This window comes from Silurus meridionalis, chromosome 11, assembly GCF_014805685.1.
Source record: "Silurus meridionalis isolate SWU-2019-XX chromosome 11, ASM1480568v1, whole genome shotgun sequence".
NCBI classification, from domain to species: Eukaryota; Metazoa; Chordata; class Actinopteri; order Siluriformes; family Siluridae; genus Silurus; species Silurus meridionalis.
In genome coordinates, this window is record NC_060894.1 from 5,237,501 (window position 1) to 5,255,349 (window position 17,849).

General features: G+C 36.4%; 1 protein-coding gene across 1 annotated transcript; it reads left to right on the top strand.

Annotated features, from left to right (window-relative positions):
- Window positions 1–5,389: 5,389 nt before the first annotated feature.
- tlx3b (T cell leukemia homeobox 3b) lies at window positions 5,390–17,617 on the top strand. The gene is made up of 3 exons (XM_046860397.1): window positions 5,390–6,327; window positions 9,321–9,561; window positions 16,802–17,617. The coding sequence occupies exons 1-3, from the start codon at window positions 5,907–5,909 to the stop codon at window positions 17,004–17,006; spliced, it is 867 nt and encodes a 288-aa protein (XP_046716353.1). The 5' UTR covers window positions 5,390–5,906; the 3' UTR covers window positions 17,007–17,617.
- Window positions 17,618–17,849: the final 232 nt, after the last annotated feature.

A 17,849-nucleotide genomic window follows, 5' to 3' on the forward strand; every position in this document is an offset into this window, starting at 1 on the left:
CTATGAGCGGAAGGCGGGAGTTTCAGGAGGAGAGAGAGGAGGAGGAGTGGGGGAGGAGGAGGAGGGGGAAAAGACCGGCATTCCTACAATTTTAATTACGATTAAATTGAGCTTTGTGCTTCGAACAATTAAGGAGCAGCAGACAGTTTCAATATGGATTTTAATCATTTATGTCTTAAGAAACTGTGTTGGCGTTAGCATAACTGCCTCAAGCTCACAAAGCTAATAGCTAGATTTTCAGCATTCGTAGCAACTGCACTATACACATATACATAACTGTGTACATTTATACAGAACGTGTTTGCACTCAGGCCCCGCCCACATGTATCAGAATGTTTTAGCACCCAGGGCCTCCCTACATGTATTAGAACGTTTCACACTCAGGCCCCACCCATCTGTATTAGAACGTGTTTACACTCAGGCCTCGCCCACATGTATTAGAACGTGTTCACACTCAGGCCCCGCCCACATGTATTCTGTTTTTGCCACTCAGGCCACGCCTACATGTATTAGAACGATTTTCACTCCCCGGCCCTGCCCAAATGTATCAGAATGTTTTAAACTAATGCCCTGCCCACACGTATTAGAACGTGTTCACACTCAGGCCCCGCCCTAGTATTAGAACGTGTTCTCAATCAGGCCCTGCCCACACGTATTAGAACGTGTTCACACTCCAGCCCCGCCCTTGTATTAAAAGGAGTTTGCAATCAGGCACCACCTACTGTACGTTGCATTAGAATGTGTTGTTAGTACTCAGGCCCCACCCACATTTATAATCATCTTAGAAGATAGTACATCATCTTTGGTAAACATTCTCCAACTAAGAGGGTGCTATATTTTTAAATATTTACATTTTTAAAAACTTCTGCATTCAATAGCATGCAAAGTTATATATATATATATATATATATATATATATATATATATATATATATATATATATATATACACAATTTAAATATACAAATATAAAAATAAGCCAGATGCAATGAGAACAAATCAACATTTTTATGCTAGGCTAATAAATGGAACTACAGTAATCAGAGTGAGTAAGTAAGAACATTGACAAAACTGATTTAGCTACAGCTAACAATAGGAGATTGTCCTAGTAAATATTAGCAAACCTTATAGTTTAGTTAGCTAGACTTTGTCAGCCAGCATATCATTTAGCATATCAATGCTTTTCCATGAGTGGATAAAAAGTGCTTACCTTTTTTTCATGAAGATTCTTTTTTGCAGCTGTTTATTTGTTCAGAAAATAGCTAGCAATTTTTTTAATTTGAAGCTACTATATGTAGTATAGTATACACACACACACACACACACACACACACACACACACACACACACACACACACACAAGCATGCTATTCAAGACACTGTACTGTATATATAGAACTTAGATATCAGTATTGTTTTGTGCAGTTACACTGAGAGCTATCATTAAACTATAGCACACACTTGCTTACACATTAAGAAAAGTCAAGCCAAGTTTATTTCTATAGCATTTTCACAATGGAAATTGTTTTAAAGCAGCTTTACAGAATTTAAGAATTAAGGTGAATGATGTGTATTTATGAGCCTGGGCGACTGTGGCAAGGAAAAACCCCCTTTAGATGTTATGAGGAACAAACCTTGAGAGAAACCAGACTCAAAAGTTGAACCCATCCTCATTTGGGTGATATAAAGAGTACGATTTATAAACAATACAAAACACTGGAGAGTGAGAACTAACATGAGCACAGGAATGTAAGATTGTGAATAATGACCTTTCTACAGTCTTATACAGTCATTTGAGATTGTGGAACCAGGAACAACTCATAAAATAGCTCAACATTTGAGATCATCATAGATCCAACACCAGCTTCTCCATGCCAGAGCCTTTAAACACTCAAAGAGTTCCAATGTCCAAACACAACATAAAGTGGAATCCAAATGGTGCTGGTACATCTCTAAATGATTCGGGATGTTTGGAGGGTCTTCTAATTTTTGAAAATTTTGGGCAGAATGTACAGTAAAGCTATCTATCTATCTATCTATCTATCTATCTATCTATCTATCTATCTATCTATCTATCTATCTATCTATCTATCTTTTATTCACAATATACCATAGAAAATATATAAAATGTTTAAACTGAGGAGATGTACTTTTTAAAGAAAGAAATCTATACTTGATCTCTGCAACACGTCTCAATAAAGTTATAACCTGGGCAACAAATGGCTGCAAAAGTAAGTGTTACTAACAAGAAAAAGCTGGAGAAACAATTTACAATTAAGTTTATTGGCAACAGGTCATTAACATGACTGGGTGTAAAAAAGAGCATCTTACAGAAGTCTATCAGAAGATGGGCAGAGGTTCACCAGAACTTCGTCTACAAATTCTGGAACAATTTCAGAATCATGTTCATCAATATAAAATGCATTTTCGTATATGGCCATGCCATCCACAAATGTAAGTCAAAGCTCTATTGTGCAAAGAAGATGCCATAAGGGTTCATGATCCAGAGGCACTGCTGTCTTCTCTGGGCCAAAGCTAATTTTAATTGTACTTTAGCAAAGTGGAAAACTGTTCTGTGGTCAGAAGAATTAAATTTGAAATTCCTGTCTTAAAGCATGGATGCTGTGCCCTCCAAACTAAAAAGAGACCACCCTGCTTATTATTAGTGCTCGGTTCAACAGCCTGCAGTATGGGGGTGCATTATGAGGGTGCATTAGTGCTTATGTAATGATCAGCTTGCATGTCTAATGGCACCATCAATGATGAAAGTACATGTAGGTTTAAAAGAAACATATGCTTCCATCCAGAAGTCTTTTTCAGGGTAGACCTTGCATATTTCAGCAAGGCATTGCTAAACTGCATACAGCTTGGTTTATAGTACAAGAGAAGAGTCCAGGTGTTGAACTCGCCTCGCTTCAGTCCAGAACTTTTACCAATTAAAAATATGTTACAAAAATATGACAAAGAAGACCCAGATCATTTAAGCAGCCAGAATTTTACATAACATACACACATAAGATAATATTTCTCTCCCAAAAATTCCAGCAACTGGTCTCCTCGGTTGGTGAAAAAGAACTGTTGTTTAAAGAAGAGGGGACACTACACATTGGTAAACATGGCCCTGTCCCAACTTTTTTAAGACAAGTGGTGGCCATCAAATTTAAAATTAAGTTTATTGAAAATAATGTACATTACCTTTACTTTAATATTTGTATATTTTCTGACATTAATTCAATTATTATTAATGAAATATTGGTTTGTGAGTTCAAATCATTGCATTATGTTTTTATTTAAATATTCCCAGGCATTCCAACTTTTTAATTATGATTTCAAGCAAGTCTTTAAGCTGCAAGTTTGACAGGTCAAGTGGCAGTAAGAAAGCTATTGTTAATATGACAAAATAAAAAAAAAGAGGCTCGCGTGGGCCATAAAGCACCACTTGTGGACCACTGAAGACTGGAATACTGAAAACTTTTTATAATAATAATAATAATAAGAAGAAGAAGAAGAAGAAGAAGAAGAAGAAAAGAAGAAGATGACAGTAATTAAGAACAGTAATAATCATGATGGTTGTGATGTTACAATCACAAGAACTGTTTAACCTTTTGTGCACAGTCGCGTTCTAATTATTATTTTTTTTTTCAAAAAGAAAAAAGAATAGAAAAATACTCAAACTAATCAATTAATAAATAAATGCATATAATGAAAGAAATGTGATTGTTATAGTAGTGTAGTGTTATTTGCGTACAGAAAAATAGCGTCAGTAAGTATATATAAATTTTTTACACAACAACAACAATAACAATAACAATAATAATAGGGAAATGTAGGGTATTACTAATTAATATGCTGCTTAAGCATTTTTGGTGAAAGAACTGTTCAACCATGTGCACATTGTTGCCATTGTAGGTGTATTTGATGACTTCATGACGTCATATATTAACGGCTTGAAAGGAGCAAATTTCATACTTAATAGCTATAAATAACCTATATAGCCTACGCCATATTAAATTCTTAATTATTAGTAAGAAAATTAAAACATACTCTGACATCATCATCATCATCAACACTATGAGCAAACATTTTAGTTCAGCGGTGCATGACGGGACAGATTTAGATTTAATTTAAATCGCAGTAGTGTGCAATTTGAGACACGGACCAAGTGTTTAGGAAACACTAGCCCTAACACCTAGTGACACTGAAATGAAGTGAACATCTTCCTCAGTCCAGTGGTCTGAAGCCCCTCCCTCTCTCTCTCTCTCTCTCTCTCTCTCTCTCTCTCTCTCTCTCTCTCTCAGGGGAAAGGAGCTTTTTAGCATCAGCAGCACTCGCTAATGGTCTATTAAAATATCAACTCCTTCACAGTTAACCGGATTTGCTTCTCCTCCGCAGCCCCCTGAAGCTAATCAAACACAGCAGCTTTGAGCCGAAAAGAGTCCAAACTTAATCTGGTTTAAGCGTCGCTTTCTTTTACACGGAAGCACTTTGGCAGCAGATCGAGTGTCCCAGCGGCCACACACACACACACACACACACACACACACACACACACCGCTCCTTAATTGGACATGACAAGCTTTTTGTGCTTCACTAATTGTTTCAATTAAGAACAGTGTTTAACATCACTGTTTAAAAAAAACACATTTTACATTAGAATACAATCTTAAAGTTTTAAAGTAGCTTTATTCAGACATGTTTTTTTATTTATTTATTTATTTAAGATAGATTTTAAACTGCAGGAAAAATAGTTTCGAATGTATAATTAAAATACAATTATTCTGTTTTTGTTTTTACTGAACTTAAATCTATTTTAATTTGTTGTCTTTTTCCTTCCAAATAAACAAAAAAAAAAAATTAAACAAATATTTAGTGTTTTCTTGTCTAATGTATGTTGTGTTGCTAATAGTGGTGTGATTGTATTATGTGTCGAATAAATCATTTTTGTGTTCGAATGGTATTGGCCTGTCAATTAGGTCAAAATATTGCAATAATAATAATAATAATAATAATAATAATAATAATTAAAGTTACATTATTAAAGTCTATTCCACAGCAGAATCAATAAATAAATAAATAATGAATCTGTTTTTTCCTTCAAGCAATAAATAGTGAAGGTGGAAAAGCCCTCTCTCTCTCTCTCTCTCTCTCTCTCTCTCTCTCTCTCTCTTTCTCTGCTGGAGGCCATGTGAAGTCCGGATGGTTTTCTAATGACGCCGCTTTTAATACACACCGGCTCGAGTTTCTCATCCGACCGATCGATGAGACCGACACACACACACACACACACACACACACACGGATTAAGCTCGTGAGAGACAACTCGCCCTCATCTGATTAACCCTAAACGGTGCGAGCACACACACACACACACACACACACACACACACACACACACACACACGACACAACAGTCTATTGCAAGTTCGTTCGTGTATTTTATAAACATGAAGCAATAAAGTGTAACTAAAGAACTGAAATAAAATGCAATCATCACTTTAAAGACACTTTAAAATGTCCGACATACAAATAGTTAACACAAGAGGAGAGAAAAAAAAATTCCACTCCGGACCAATCAGGGAGTGATGTCACAAAGCGTACACCAATCAGAAGAGAAGGAGACAAACGTGCCCAATGAGAAAAGAGGCGAAACACAAATGAAGTTAGGAGGAGCTACGAGCAGGAGACAAACCTGGTACTGAGTGTGAAACCGGTCCAAGTCTTTCTGCCAAAAAAACTTTCCATGCCCGGATCGACGCTGGAGCATCGCCGGAATCTGCTGCTGCACGAAAAAAAAAAGGAAAAGGAGTGAAGAGGAATTTAACACTCAGTAGCGTTGAGAACTAGTCATTTAAAAGTGGAATATAAGTCTCCAGAAAGCTATTCGGTCAGGTTTGTGGAAGGAGAGGATGGACCGAGCGTCAAGCTCCAGCCCCACAGGTCAGACCTCTCAACCTGGCCAACATGAGACCATCAGCTTCGGCATCGATCAGATCCTCAGCGGTGGAGAACCGGAGAGCCAAAAACAGCGACAACAACAAGAACAGCAACAGAACTCGACACAGAGCAGTCCGGACAGCACGCATGGGCACCGAGCGGCCAGTCCAAATCCCTACACCGCGCTCTCGGGTGCATTTCACGGCTTGTCCGCTCCGTATGACGAATCCGGTGCGTACGGACCGAACTTCGCTCTGGCACCCGGCGGTGTAATCAGAGTCCCGGCGCACAGGCCGCTCACCGCCGCCGTGCCTCCCTCTGTCCCCGCGCTCAGCGGCATCGGTTTTCCCTGGATGGAGAGCAGCCAGCGCTTCGCCAAGGACCGCTTTGCAGGTACCATTATCTTCATCATCCTCATCCTCATCATCATCCTTATCATCACCATCGCATTCATCATCCTCAACATTGTGCAGGTTTTGTATTTTTATTTAATTTTTTATTTTAATACAACACGCGTCAACGCCCACCAAAGTCCAGCTGGAGATCATCTCCAAACAGCGATTAGTCACTTAAAGCAGATCAGATCACTTCTGAAACCCAGCTGTAGAAATGCTACAGAATTATTTCTCATTCGATTCACTGAGAAGTTTTTATTTTGTCTAAAAAATAACACAGGACAGTGGATGTATTTGTGTGAATGATTCAATCTTCTTACATTAGCACTTATATATACTTGTTTTTATTAACAGCAGGAGATTATTTATAGATTTTGAAAATGAACACACTTTGCATATTTTAAAAAGGAATCTTATCCCAACCTCAGCATTTTATTTATACAATATATAATTGATTTTATTTGGGTTACATTAGTGTATTTTAGTATTTAAAAATCGAGATTGTGTAACGATTACACAATAGATTATTTAATACTGAAATACATTTTAAACAGTTTTTAATATTTTGGATGCATGGAAAAATACTGGAAAATCAGTTGTTCTGGTTCATCAGCAGACTTCATGTGTATACAAATTTAGCAATACAAATTGAGGTATGATGGGAAATCTGAAAGTATACAATCCTCTCAAAATGAAACTCCTAGAAATCAATAAATAAAATGGACATATAAACAAATTGTCACTTATATGAGTATCACCATTTTTAGGGAAGAATAATAAAAAATGAATCTCATACGTAATAAAAGTATATAAACTAATGTCTAATTATAACGCATTATACCTCATATTAATGTAAACTTTTTTTTGCATTTTACATTGATATATTTATTTATTTCAGTGAATGCACGAGCAGGTTAAGGATGTATTTTTCCGTGTAGTTTAATCTTGTAATTAAATCTTTACAGTGGTGTAAAAGCACAGTTTGAACACTATCACAACATATTGCAGTAGTAATAATAATAATAATAATATGAATACTTGTTATTATTATTATAATTATAAGCCTCGTGAGTACTGAATATTGATATTTGTAAAAAAAAGAATTAATAAAAAACCCTGAGTAATTAATATTAATGATATACCGAATCGTTAATTTATGCAAAACAACACAAACAGAAATATACAGTCAGCATTAATCTCATTTATTGGCGTACATTAAGATCAGCTGGTTCACATTCAGGGCCAATTCATAAATAATAAATACATATTCTCTCTCTCTCTCTCTCTCTCTCTCTCTCTCTCTCTCTCTCGTGTGTGTGTGCGCTTGCTGACTTAAGAGTGCCATAGACTGATAAAGAAATACAATTAAAACAAAAAGGCTGTTCAGCTCTGCTTTAAACGCGTGTGCGCGCGCATTCGTCCTCAACCCGCTTCATAAAACAAAAAAAGAAGAAGAAATGAAAAAAAGAAACGCAAAGCACTTTGATAAAAGACGTATCAATATTTCATCAGGGTTATTTATGGACGCCCTACAGGCCTGATTCAGGTTCTCACACTCTGATAATAAAGAGGAAGAAGACATTCTTTTATACTGATGCTTTAACTATTTTTCTGCATGATTGTAAACATTTATGACAAGAAAGTATTTAGAAACTAAAAATGAGAGAGAGAGAGAGAGAGAGAGAGAGAGAGAGAGAGAGAGAGAGAGAGAATACATTTACAACCATCATTGTAAATTTCTGTTTTGTGTCTAGAAATGAAAGACCCTTAAAGAAATGACAGAAATGATAGAAATGATATTTAAGGTATGGCTTGTAGTTCTGATTTAACATACAGACTGTATATCTGAGAAATAAAGACACTATATGTAATAATTATGGATATCTAAATTATCTAATTTACCATTTTTTTATTAAATGTAATAAAATTTCCCACAATAATTTACATAATTATTATGATTTATTTTGTTATTTATTTATTGCTATTTATTTAAATTGTTTCGTCACACTGCTATTCTGTATCTTAAATCAGACCAGCATCTACTTCGTTTCCTTTCACACTGGGGAGAAGTTGAATGAAAACGAGTCATAAATTATTAACCACAATTTCCTCTCTACGATCATCTCCCCCAGCCTAAGACCCCCCCCTCCAATAAATAAATAAATAAATAAATTAAATAATAAATTAAAAAAATTAAAAAACACACTTTGCAAAACAAACATAACCAGGATAATATTTCAGAATAATAATAAAGAACTGTGACAGATGATTAAAATGCAAATCGACTTCTGCGGTATATCGATTTTAGGGAACATTGGGTTGATCTTCATTTTTTTTTCTTTTAAAGTAAATAGTTTAATCATTTTAAAGGAGTGTTTTTATACACTGTCGCGTTTGTCGCAGGGTTTGGAGACTCCTTTCCTCCTAAAAGGTAATTCAAGGTAACTTAAAAACATACATGTGCGTGCACACAGCATCTTAAGTAAATTAAAAAAAAACCATATCACGTGCTATATCTGAATACAAACGTAACTGTAATATGTGATCACACGTGAAAAACACGTGAAGGTCCACGAAATTTTGCTGTTCCCTGAAACTGCATGTTTGAAAATTAGAGCATTGCCTACAAATAAATGAGTAGTGTGAAATACATAAAACGAAGCATAAAACACGTGAACAAGTGTTTAAAAAATTAAAAAAAATTAAACGACGAGTAAATGCCACACGAACACGACATAAGAGGAACCATGCCAGCGTCAAGGAAATCGCTTTTATTTTATTTTCAATTTTTATCTATAGGTTGAAAAAGGTTGCATTTCAGAGGAAATATATTAATTTTTTTATTCTAAATAAAAGCATTTTTTGCATCTTCAATCAGGTCTCTATTTAGTTATTGTTCTTTATTTGTTAATTTTTTTCTCTGTTTATGGTCATGCTCCATATGTGATGCTTTGGAATAAACTTCTCACCCTCTTTCACACTGTCCTCCAGCGGCCCTGACGCCCTTCACGGTGGTCGCACGGCGAATCGGTCACCCGTACCAAAACCGGACGCCGCCCAAGCGGAAGAAGCCGCGCACGTCGTTCTCGCGCGCGCAGATCTGCGAGCTGGAGAAACGTTTCCACCGGCAGAAGTACCTGGCCAGCGCCGAGCGCGCAGCCCTCGCCAAGACCCTGAAAATGACCGACGCGCAGGTTAAAACGTGGTTCCAGAACCGGAGGACCAAATGGAGGTGAGGGAATGAGAGATAGAGAGAGATGGAAAGAGATGAGCGCGCACATAAGAATCCCTGTTTTATTATTCCGACGTGCGTAAAATATTTATCATTACGTTGTTTACGCACGAGAATGTCCAGTGTTAAATATTACGCACATCATAATCAACAAAAGAATAGAGCCATTAACTTACATCTACGTGAAGGATACACGTGGTGATCAACTCCTAATAATTATAATCATGTGACCATCATGAGAAAATCTATTTAATGAAAAAATGAAATGTATTTGACTTTATGAATGCGCTCACAGTGAAAAAAGTAGAACTCTGTATGTTTCCAGTGAGACGAATTCATTAAGTTGTGCGCCTTTTTGACCGTCAGTGTGAATTGTGTGTGTTTTAAGTTACACAACTGGAGGTTGAGACCCACTCTGGTACGTCCAAATCGCTTTAATGACAAATAGTTAGAATAAGAAAGGCAACACCATTCAACACAACTCAGTATGAAGGACCCAGTTTTCTTCTATAGATTAATTTCTATATTTCAATGTAAAAAAAGTATTTTTGTGTTTTATAAAATTCTGTTTTGACATTTTACATTTACTGTGAACAACAGATACGTTTCATTCTTCTGAAACATCTGTAAATTATTGTACAAAACACAATACAGCACAACTGCTATTAAGATGATTTAGATTACTACATACTTGTAAAATATTATGAAATGATCAAAGGCAATAATTGTCTTATATAATTATTATTAACAAACTAACGAAAAAAGGTTCTTCTCTACATTTACGTCATTAAAGAGTTAATAGCAGAATTGTATTTCTAGATTCTAAACATAGTTGTACAAAACGTCATAAGATTTTAATCAGCGATAAAATCGAATCGTACAATGTCGTATCATATTTAGTGCAATCAGGAATTTAATAGAGTCCTTATGAATCCAGATTTGATCGGGTAAGCAGATTCAAAAGTGTTGTCAAATATATTGTTTTGTGTCGTGTACATACGTTGTGCGTCATATCCTATGGAATTGAATCAATTTATATCGCGGCAAATAAATCGTATTGTATCGTACTCTAATCGATCAACTGAGTCATGTAGAATCAAATCAAACTGAATCGAATCATGTATCGCATTGTATCCAATCTCATCCCATATCATAATCCAATCATAGAAAGACTTCGATTGTATTGGCAAATATTCAAAGGTTAATTTATCACCGGACGTTGTACCATATGGTCAAAGATTCAAGAGTATCATCAAATATCAATCATATCGATACCAAATTGTATCGTTACAGCTGCAGGTATTGTATCACGTGGAAACCGGAAGTTGACTTAGAGTTGATTTTGTGATGTTGAACAGGTCAGAATGAAGCTGTTAATAGTGTGTGTATGTGTGTGTGTGTTTGTTGGGGGGTGGGTGAACAGGACAGGACAGGAAAAGACTGATCAGGCCTCTGAGTGCGTGATGGATCCAGCAGAGCTTCAACATGGCCGCTCTTTAACTGACACTAACTTCCTCACGAGCTGCAGTTATTTTTTACGACTTAATTTGCAGAGTATATATATTTAATGCGCGCCCCGTTGTTTTCCGCCCGTCTTACATTGATTATAATCTTTAATCACGAGCTTTAAACACGAGGTCCAGAGGCTCGTTTAAAGCGCTCGCGCCGCAGAATCTGCACCTGCAAAGCTGCGCAGTTTTTCCGCAGGTCGTGGAATAAAGGCATCACACAGGTCTGTTTTCACTAAAAATGTAGAAGACTTACAACACACAAGCCGATAAACAGCACACACTTCACCTCACGTCCGTCACGTGTGAGCACGAGAGGAAAACGCCATGATGTAATTGCAATTCACGGGGAATTTCCCTCAGATCTGGTGATTTAACTCAAACACCAGTCTAGTCGGAAGTGTGAAAACGTGAAAAAGTGTGTGTGTGTGTGTGTGTGTGTGTGTGTATGTAAGTGTATATATACACACACGTGTATGTGTTATACATTATATATATATATATATATATATATATATATATATATATATATATATACATTCCTGTTATACACACACACACACACACACACACACAAACACACATACATATACATGTGTATATATATTTATATGTATAAGTATATATATATAATGTGTGTGTGTGTGTGCGCGTGTGTGTTCAGTGCTATAATGGACAGCACAAACTCTAATATATGTAAATCCTTTCATATCTACTGTTTCCCTGTGTGTGTGTGTGTGTGTGTGTGTGTGTGTGTGTGTGTGTGTGTACAAGCTATTACTTTCACTTGTAACAAGCATAAATGTTAATTAGTCAGCACGTCAGGAATCAAATTAGGAATCAGAAGAAGCGTTTGTCTCTGACTAGCTGATGTGTGAGAATTGTTGTTAGGGAGGTGAATGGAAATGAAGTGCACATTAAATTACGCATGCAGCTACATTCTCTGAGCGTACACAAAATTAACGCAACACTAACACAATACGGACACAACATTAATACTAATGCAACACTAAGACAAAACTAACACAACACTGACACAACATTAATACTAATGCAATACTTAGGCAAAGTTAACACAACACTGACACAACACTAACACACAATAACCCTAATGCAACACTAAGATAACATGAAGACAACACTAACGCCACACTAACACAACAGTTACACAACACAGCGGCAACACTAAAACAACAGTAACACACTAACATTAATACAACACTAAAACAACACTAAGGCAACACTAAGACATCACTAACACAACACTAGCGCAACACTAACACAACTAGCACAACACTAACTCAACACTGAGGTGACACTAAACACTAAAGCAACACTAACATAACAATAACACAACACTGACGCAATACTAACACAACACTAACTCAACACAAGATGAACATGAGTATAACACAACACTAATGCCCCCCTGCCCCCTGGGTTGATGTGGAGGAGGAAGATTTAGAGCAGCTTTAATTGAATTGAACATGAGTGTAAATAAAACACAGGCTCGGAGAGAAACCAGGATATTCACAGCCATGTTGTCCTCATTAACTCTGAATCTCAATAAAACATGCTAACATTCTACCGCCATGCCTGTTCAGACGTTATTTCTTTTCAGAGAATTGTGCACTTTACACTAACCATGCACACATCTCTTCATTTATTAAGCAGACGCCTGATTCCTGAGTGTCACGAACCTGTTTACATTTCTTTAAAGCTGAGAAAAAAACACACAAAAGCTGTGCTTTCCCACGGAGTAAACTTAATTCGAAGCACACGCTCAGAAAACACAAATAATCTTCAGCCCTTAAGCTTGAAGGTTCCATGTTGTATGTTTATAACACTAGAACTCATTCAGGAAGTGGAGAGACCTTCATGAGCTAAAAAAAAACGAACACACCATTAAAGTCATCCATATAAATTTTTTTCGGTCTCTGCAGTAAGTATACAATATGTATAAGTATACAAATGGAATATACAGAAAATACAAACACGAAAAAAAAAAACTATTTTCACAACAAAATGGCTTCTTTGGGTAAAAGTCAGTATTTATTGTGATCTCTCTTTTGCACTAAGCACATCTTGAACTCTTTTGGGGAGACTGTCCTCAATTTTTCTGAAGGAATTTGTGGGTATATTATACCAGGCTTCTTCAGCACTTCCCAAAGCTTGCCTTTTTCTCTTTCCAGGTGGGCTCATACTGCATCTATAATATTCAGGTCTGGACTCTGTAGAAGCCAGTCCATGACTCTCAGCTGTTTTTTTTTCTGTCTAAATATGAATTCTAAATATGCATTAGCAGTGTGCTTGGAATTGTTATCATGCTGTTTTCCTTCTTTCCAGAAGGAATGTCATGATGAATTCAAAACCCGTTTATTAATTTTTAGTATCCATGATCCCATCAGCTTAGACAATATCACTGTACAAATGCAGTCATAAACCAGGACAGACCCTCCACCATGTTTCACTAAAGGTTGCAAGCACTCATTCTTTCATCTCTCTCAGCTCTTCTCACATATTGTGGACAATTGGACAAAAAAAATCAAACCCGAGTGGAATTGCTAATGCAAAAGTATGATTTTATATCTGTAAAATTCTGTGATCTGCATTTTGAATGGAATGATATGACTTAAAGTTGGTCCTATAAGTAAAATTCATACAGCAAATTCATACAGCATGTACAGTATCTCTCAAAAGTGAGTGCACCTATCACATTTCAGTAACCATTTTAGTATATCTTCTTAAGGGATAATACTAGCAGAATAGATTTACTGTCCTCTGAAAATAATTCAACATACATCCATTAATGTCAAAATAACCGCCAACAAATGTAAGTACAGAGAATATGTCAATACTGTGTTCAAAGTGTCAATATTTTGATTAAGCACCATTGTTATCTAGCACTGCCTTAATCCTTCTGGGCTTGGAATTCACCAGAGTTGCACAGGTTGTTGCTGGGTCCCCACCTCCATAATGACATTGTTCCTCGTCCCCTCCTCCATAATGACATCACAGGGTTGCTGGATGTTAGACACATAGTGCTTTTCCACTTTCTACTTGAGGATACCCCACAGGTGCTCAATAGTGTTAGGGTCTGGAGATGTACTTGGCCACTCTATCACCTTCACCCTCAGCACGGCAGTTGTCATCTTGGCAGTGTGTTTGGGGTCATTTTCATGTTGGAAATCTGCCATTCAGCTCTTTTTCTGAAAGGAGGGCACCATGTTCTGCTTCAAAATGTTAGAGTACATCAGTACATGTTGGAATCGGTGTTTCCCACAATTGACTGCAGCTACCCAGTACCAGCAGCACTTATGCAGCCCCAGACCATGATGCTACCACCACCATGCTTGACTGTAGGCAAAACACAATTTTCTTGGTTCTCCTGACCAGAGCGTCTCCACACATGCTGGACACCATCTGAGACAAACAAGTTTATCTTGGCCTCATCAGACCACAGGAGATGGTTCCAGTAATAAATGCTCTTTATAAACTGTTTGTGGGCTTTCTTGTAAGCTATCTTCAGAAGAGACTTCCTTCTGGGAGGTCGACCATGCAAACCGACTTGTTGCAGTTTTAGGGTGTGAATGATCTTCTTATAGCCTCAGAAATCTTCTTAGAGAATTCTTTGCTATAAGGTGCCTTGTTGAACATCCAGTGGTCAGTATGAGAGAATTGTACTAAAAGCACCAAATTGCTCTAATACAAGATACAAAAATTTGTATGGTCAAACAGACAAAGTAAATGAATATGAAGAATAGGGCATGTGATTTTGCATGGTTAAACGATGTACAGCTGTTATCACGTAGGGTGTACTCACTTTTGTTGCCACCTATTTTGACAATAATGGCTGAATGTTGTTATTTTTTCAGAGGACGGTAAATCTATTCTGCTGTACAAGCTGCACATTGACTGTTAAACATATCCGAGTATAATTTCTATAGTACTGTCTCTTGAGAAAAAATGGTTGCTGAAATGTAAGTGGTGTACTCAGTTTTCTGAGATACTGTATATGTCATGCTCAAGCATATCTTGCACAAACCTGGTGTAATTGACTTTTTTCACAGCAGTCATTTTAACATGAAATAGTAGGACAAACACATGCGTTAGCAAAAACATTAAATTGAGTTCCATTCCATTTTGCTTTATGAGTGCAAGATTCCTGCTTTTCTTCAAGTGTAAGTGGAGATCACACCAAATACATCCCACTTTAGCATACAGAAGCTTTTTTTGTTTGTTTTTTTAATACTGTATACAAATTTCCTATATTTTCTGGTTGTATTCTACTAAAGAGAATGAGAAATAATTAGGTATGGTCCATATATCATTGCTAAAACAACTAAAACAACTATATGGACCAAGGTATTGGGACACCTGAATTTTCTAGTCATATGTACTGTAAATTTGGAGCACAGAATTGCATAGCATGAATTTGAACGCAGTAACAAAATTTTTCCTTTGAAACTAGTAGACCCATACCTGTTCCAGCATGATAATGCTCCTCTGCACAAAGCAAGATCTAAGAAAATATGGTTGAATACTATTAAGAAATTTAAGTTTTATATATATATATATATATATATATATATATATATATATATATATATATATATATATATATATATATATATATATATATATACATACATACATACATACATACAATACACAGCCCTATATTTGATACATATTTAATTAAATAATAATATATGCAGAATAACCGAATTAATCTAAATAATTTTATTACATTTTATCTGTTTTAAAATAGAAAAATTTTAAGATAATTCTTAAAATATTCTAACGCTCCCTCTCAGGCCAAACCTAGGACCATGGTAATTCAATTCAATAAAAATAAACTGAACATTTAGACATCCAAATGAAATGCTGGAACCAATTGATCTTATACAGAAATATAGCTATAACTTTGAACATTTAAATGCTGCAGCACGTCTCAGCATTGTGTCTCACACACCCAGTACAACACTTTGCACATTATAACTACGTTTATGTTGTGTAGAATATAATTATTCAGAATTACACACAGAAATGAAGAGTAGGCGCTTTTCAACAGTGCTTCTTTATCGTTTTGCGTTCTACGTGTTGATTTATAATCCATCTGCTTTTATTCATACAGCAGCTTCAAAGCCAATGTGTGCTGTATAAACTCCTCTAAAAAAAATTACAAACAGGGAGATACAATAAACAGCAACAATAATAATAATAATAATAATAATAATAATAATAATAATAATAATAATAAAAATAAAAATAATAAGAAGAAGAAGTAGAAGAAACATAAGAGGAAGAAGATAAATTTTTTATTGGATTTAAAATGGTCTAATGTGAAGGATGGTCTGCTTGAGCACATTTAGATGTTTATGGAGTATTTCACATATAAGATTACAAAATGACACAAGATTACAATTTAGACACAAATAGGAACAGAATTCCTTGGAATTAGTTGAAGCTTGAAAAATAGGCTTGTTAAAGTGGATGACAGTTTGGCTCATTTTAAGCAAAAAAACCCAAACATTTAAATAAAAGCTGGGAATTAGTAAATTATGCACTATATGCGTATGTGTATGGTTTATTGTATTGTTAATTTTTTATATTAGATTAATGTGATTGCAGTTTGAGATCATTTAACTTTTATTGCACTGGTTTTTACAATATATTGTAGTGAAATCCAGTTGTCTGACGCTGTTCTGTGTGTTTTCTCGTTGCGGCAGACGGCAGACGGCGGAGGAACGTGAGGCCGAGAGACAGCAGGCCAACCGTCTGATGATGCAGCTTCAGCACGACGCCTTCCACAAGTCTCTGAGTGAGCCGCTGCCGGCTGACCCATTGTGCATGCACAACTCTTCCCTGTTCGCTCTGCACAACCTGCAGCCATGGGCCAGCGAAGAGGGTGGCAAGCTCACGGCACTGGCGTGAGACCCTCCATACCCAACATTACCCCCCTCTTTGAACGCCCCAATCACCCCCGTGCCCCATCCCAAATGCCTCCCTCTTTAATCATCATGCAGCTGCATCTGGAACAACGGGACGTTTTCTGTACAAAAAGTGGAGGCCGAGCTCCAAAACCCCCACACAGCCACACAGAGGGCTGCAGCGAGAGATTCTTCTTTCAATCTTTTTTTTAATCTATCTTTCTTACCATCTCTCTTTCTCTCACTCCATCCTCTCATCGTGTTGAAGGAATGCCGCAAAGACACATAACCGAAGATAAATTATTCACTACATGACCTCCCACGGCCCCTACGATGGGCAATTTTAACATAAGGACACACCCACCCACATGCCTGAAAGAAACACAGCACCACTTACATTTTTAGTAAGGGGTCAAGGGCTATTCTGCCGAGGAAAGCTTGCCGTAATTTTGGTGCACAAAGTTAATGTTAATCGACCAATTACAAGCTTGATTTCACATGACATCACTAAACTAGCAAACTGGAACTTTTCACCTCAGGTTGAAAAGATAAAAAAATACTTTTAATTGTCTTGTCTTTTAACAGAGAAATACAAACAGTCTGCACTTACTGTAACTCACAAATGCTTTATTTTACATTACGACATGATATCGTAAAGATAAAAATATATCAAAAAACATTGTAATACGTCCCAAACGAACATTTTTACACAATATAATAACAAGGTTTGCTAGCTTGCTACCAATCATAAAGACCAGATTTAAACACACAAAATAGCCATAATATTCATACAGGTAGCTATATTTTATTACAATATGCTAGCTAGCAAAATACTTATTAGCATGAT

Bases quoted from the DNA above. Each gene is read 5' to 3' on its own strand.
- tlx3b (XM_046860397.1), top strand. From the start codon at position 5,907: ATGGACCGAGCGTCAAGCTCCAGCCCCACAGGTCAGACCTCTCAACCT. The intron at 6,328-9,320 runs GTACCATTATCT...ACTGTCCTCCAG, and splicing joins CGCCAAGGACCGCTTTGCAG to CGGCCCTGACGCCCTTCACG. The intron at 9,562-16,801 runs GTGAGGGAATGA...TCGTTGCGGCAG, and splicing joins AACCGGAGGACCAAATGGAG to ACGGCAGACGGCGGAGGAAC.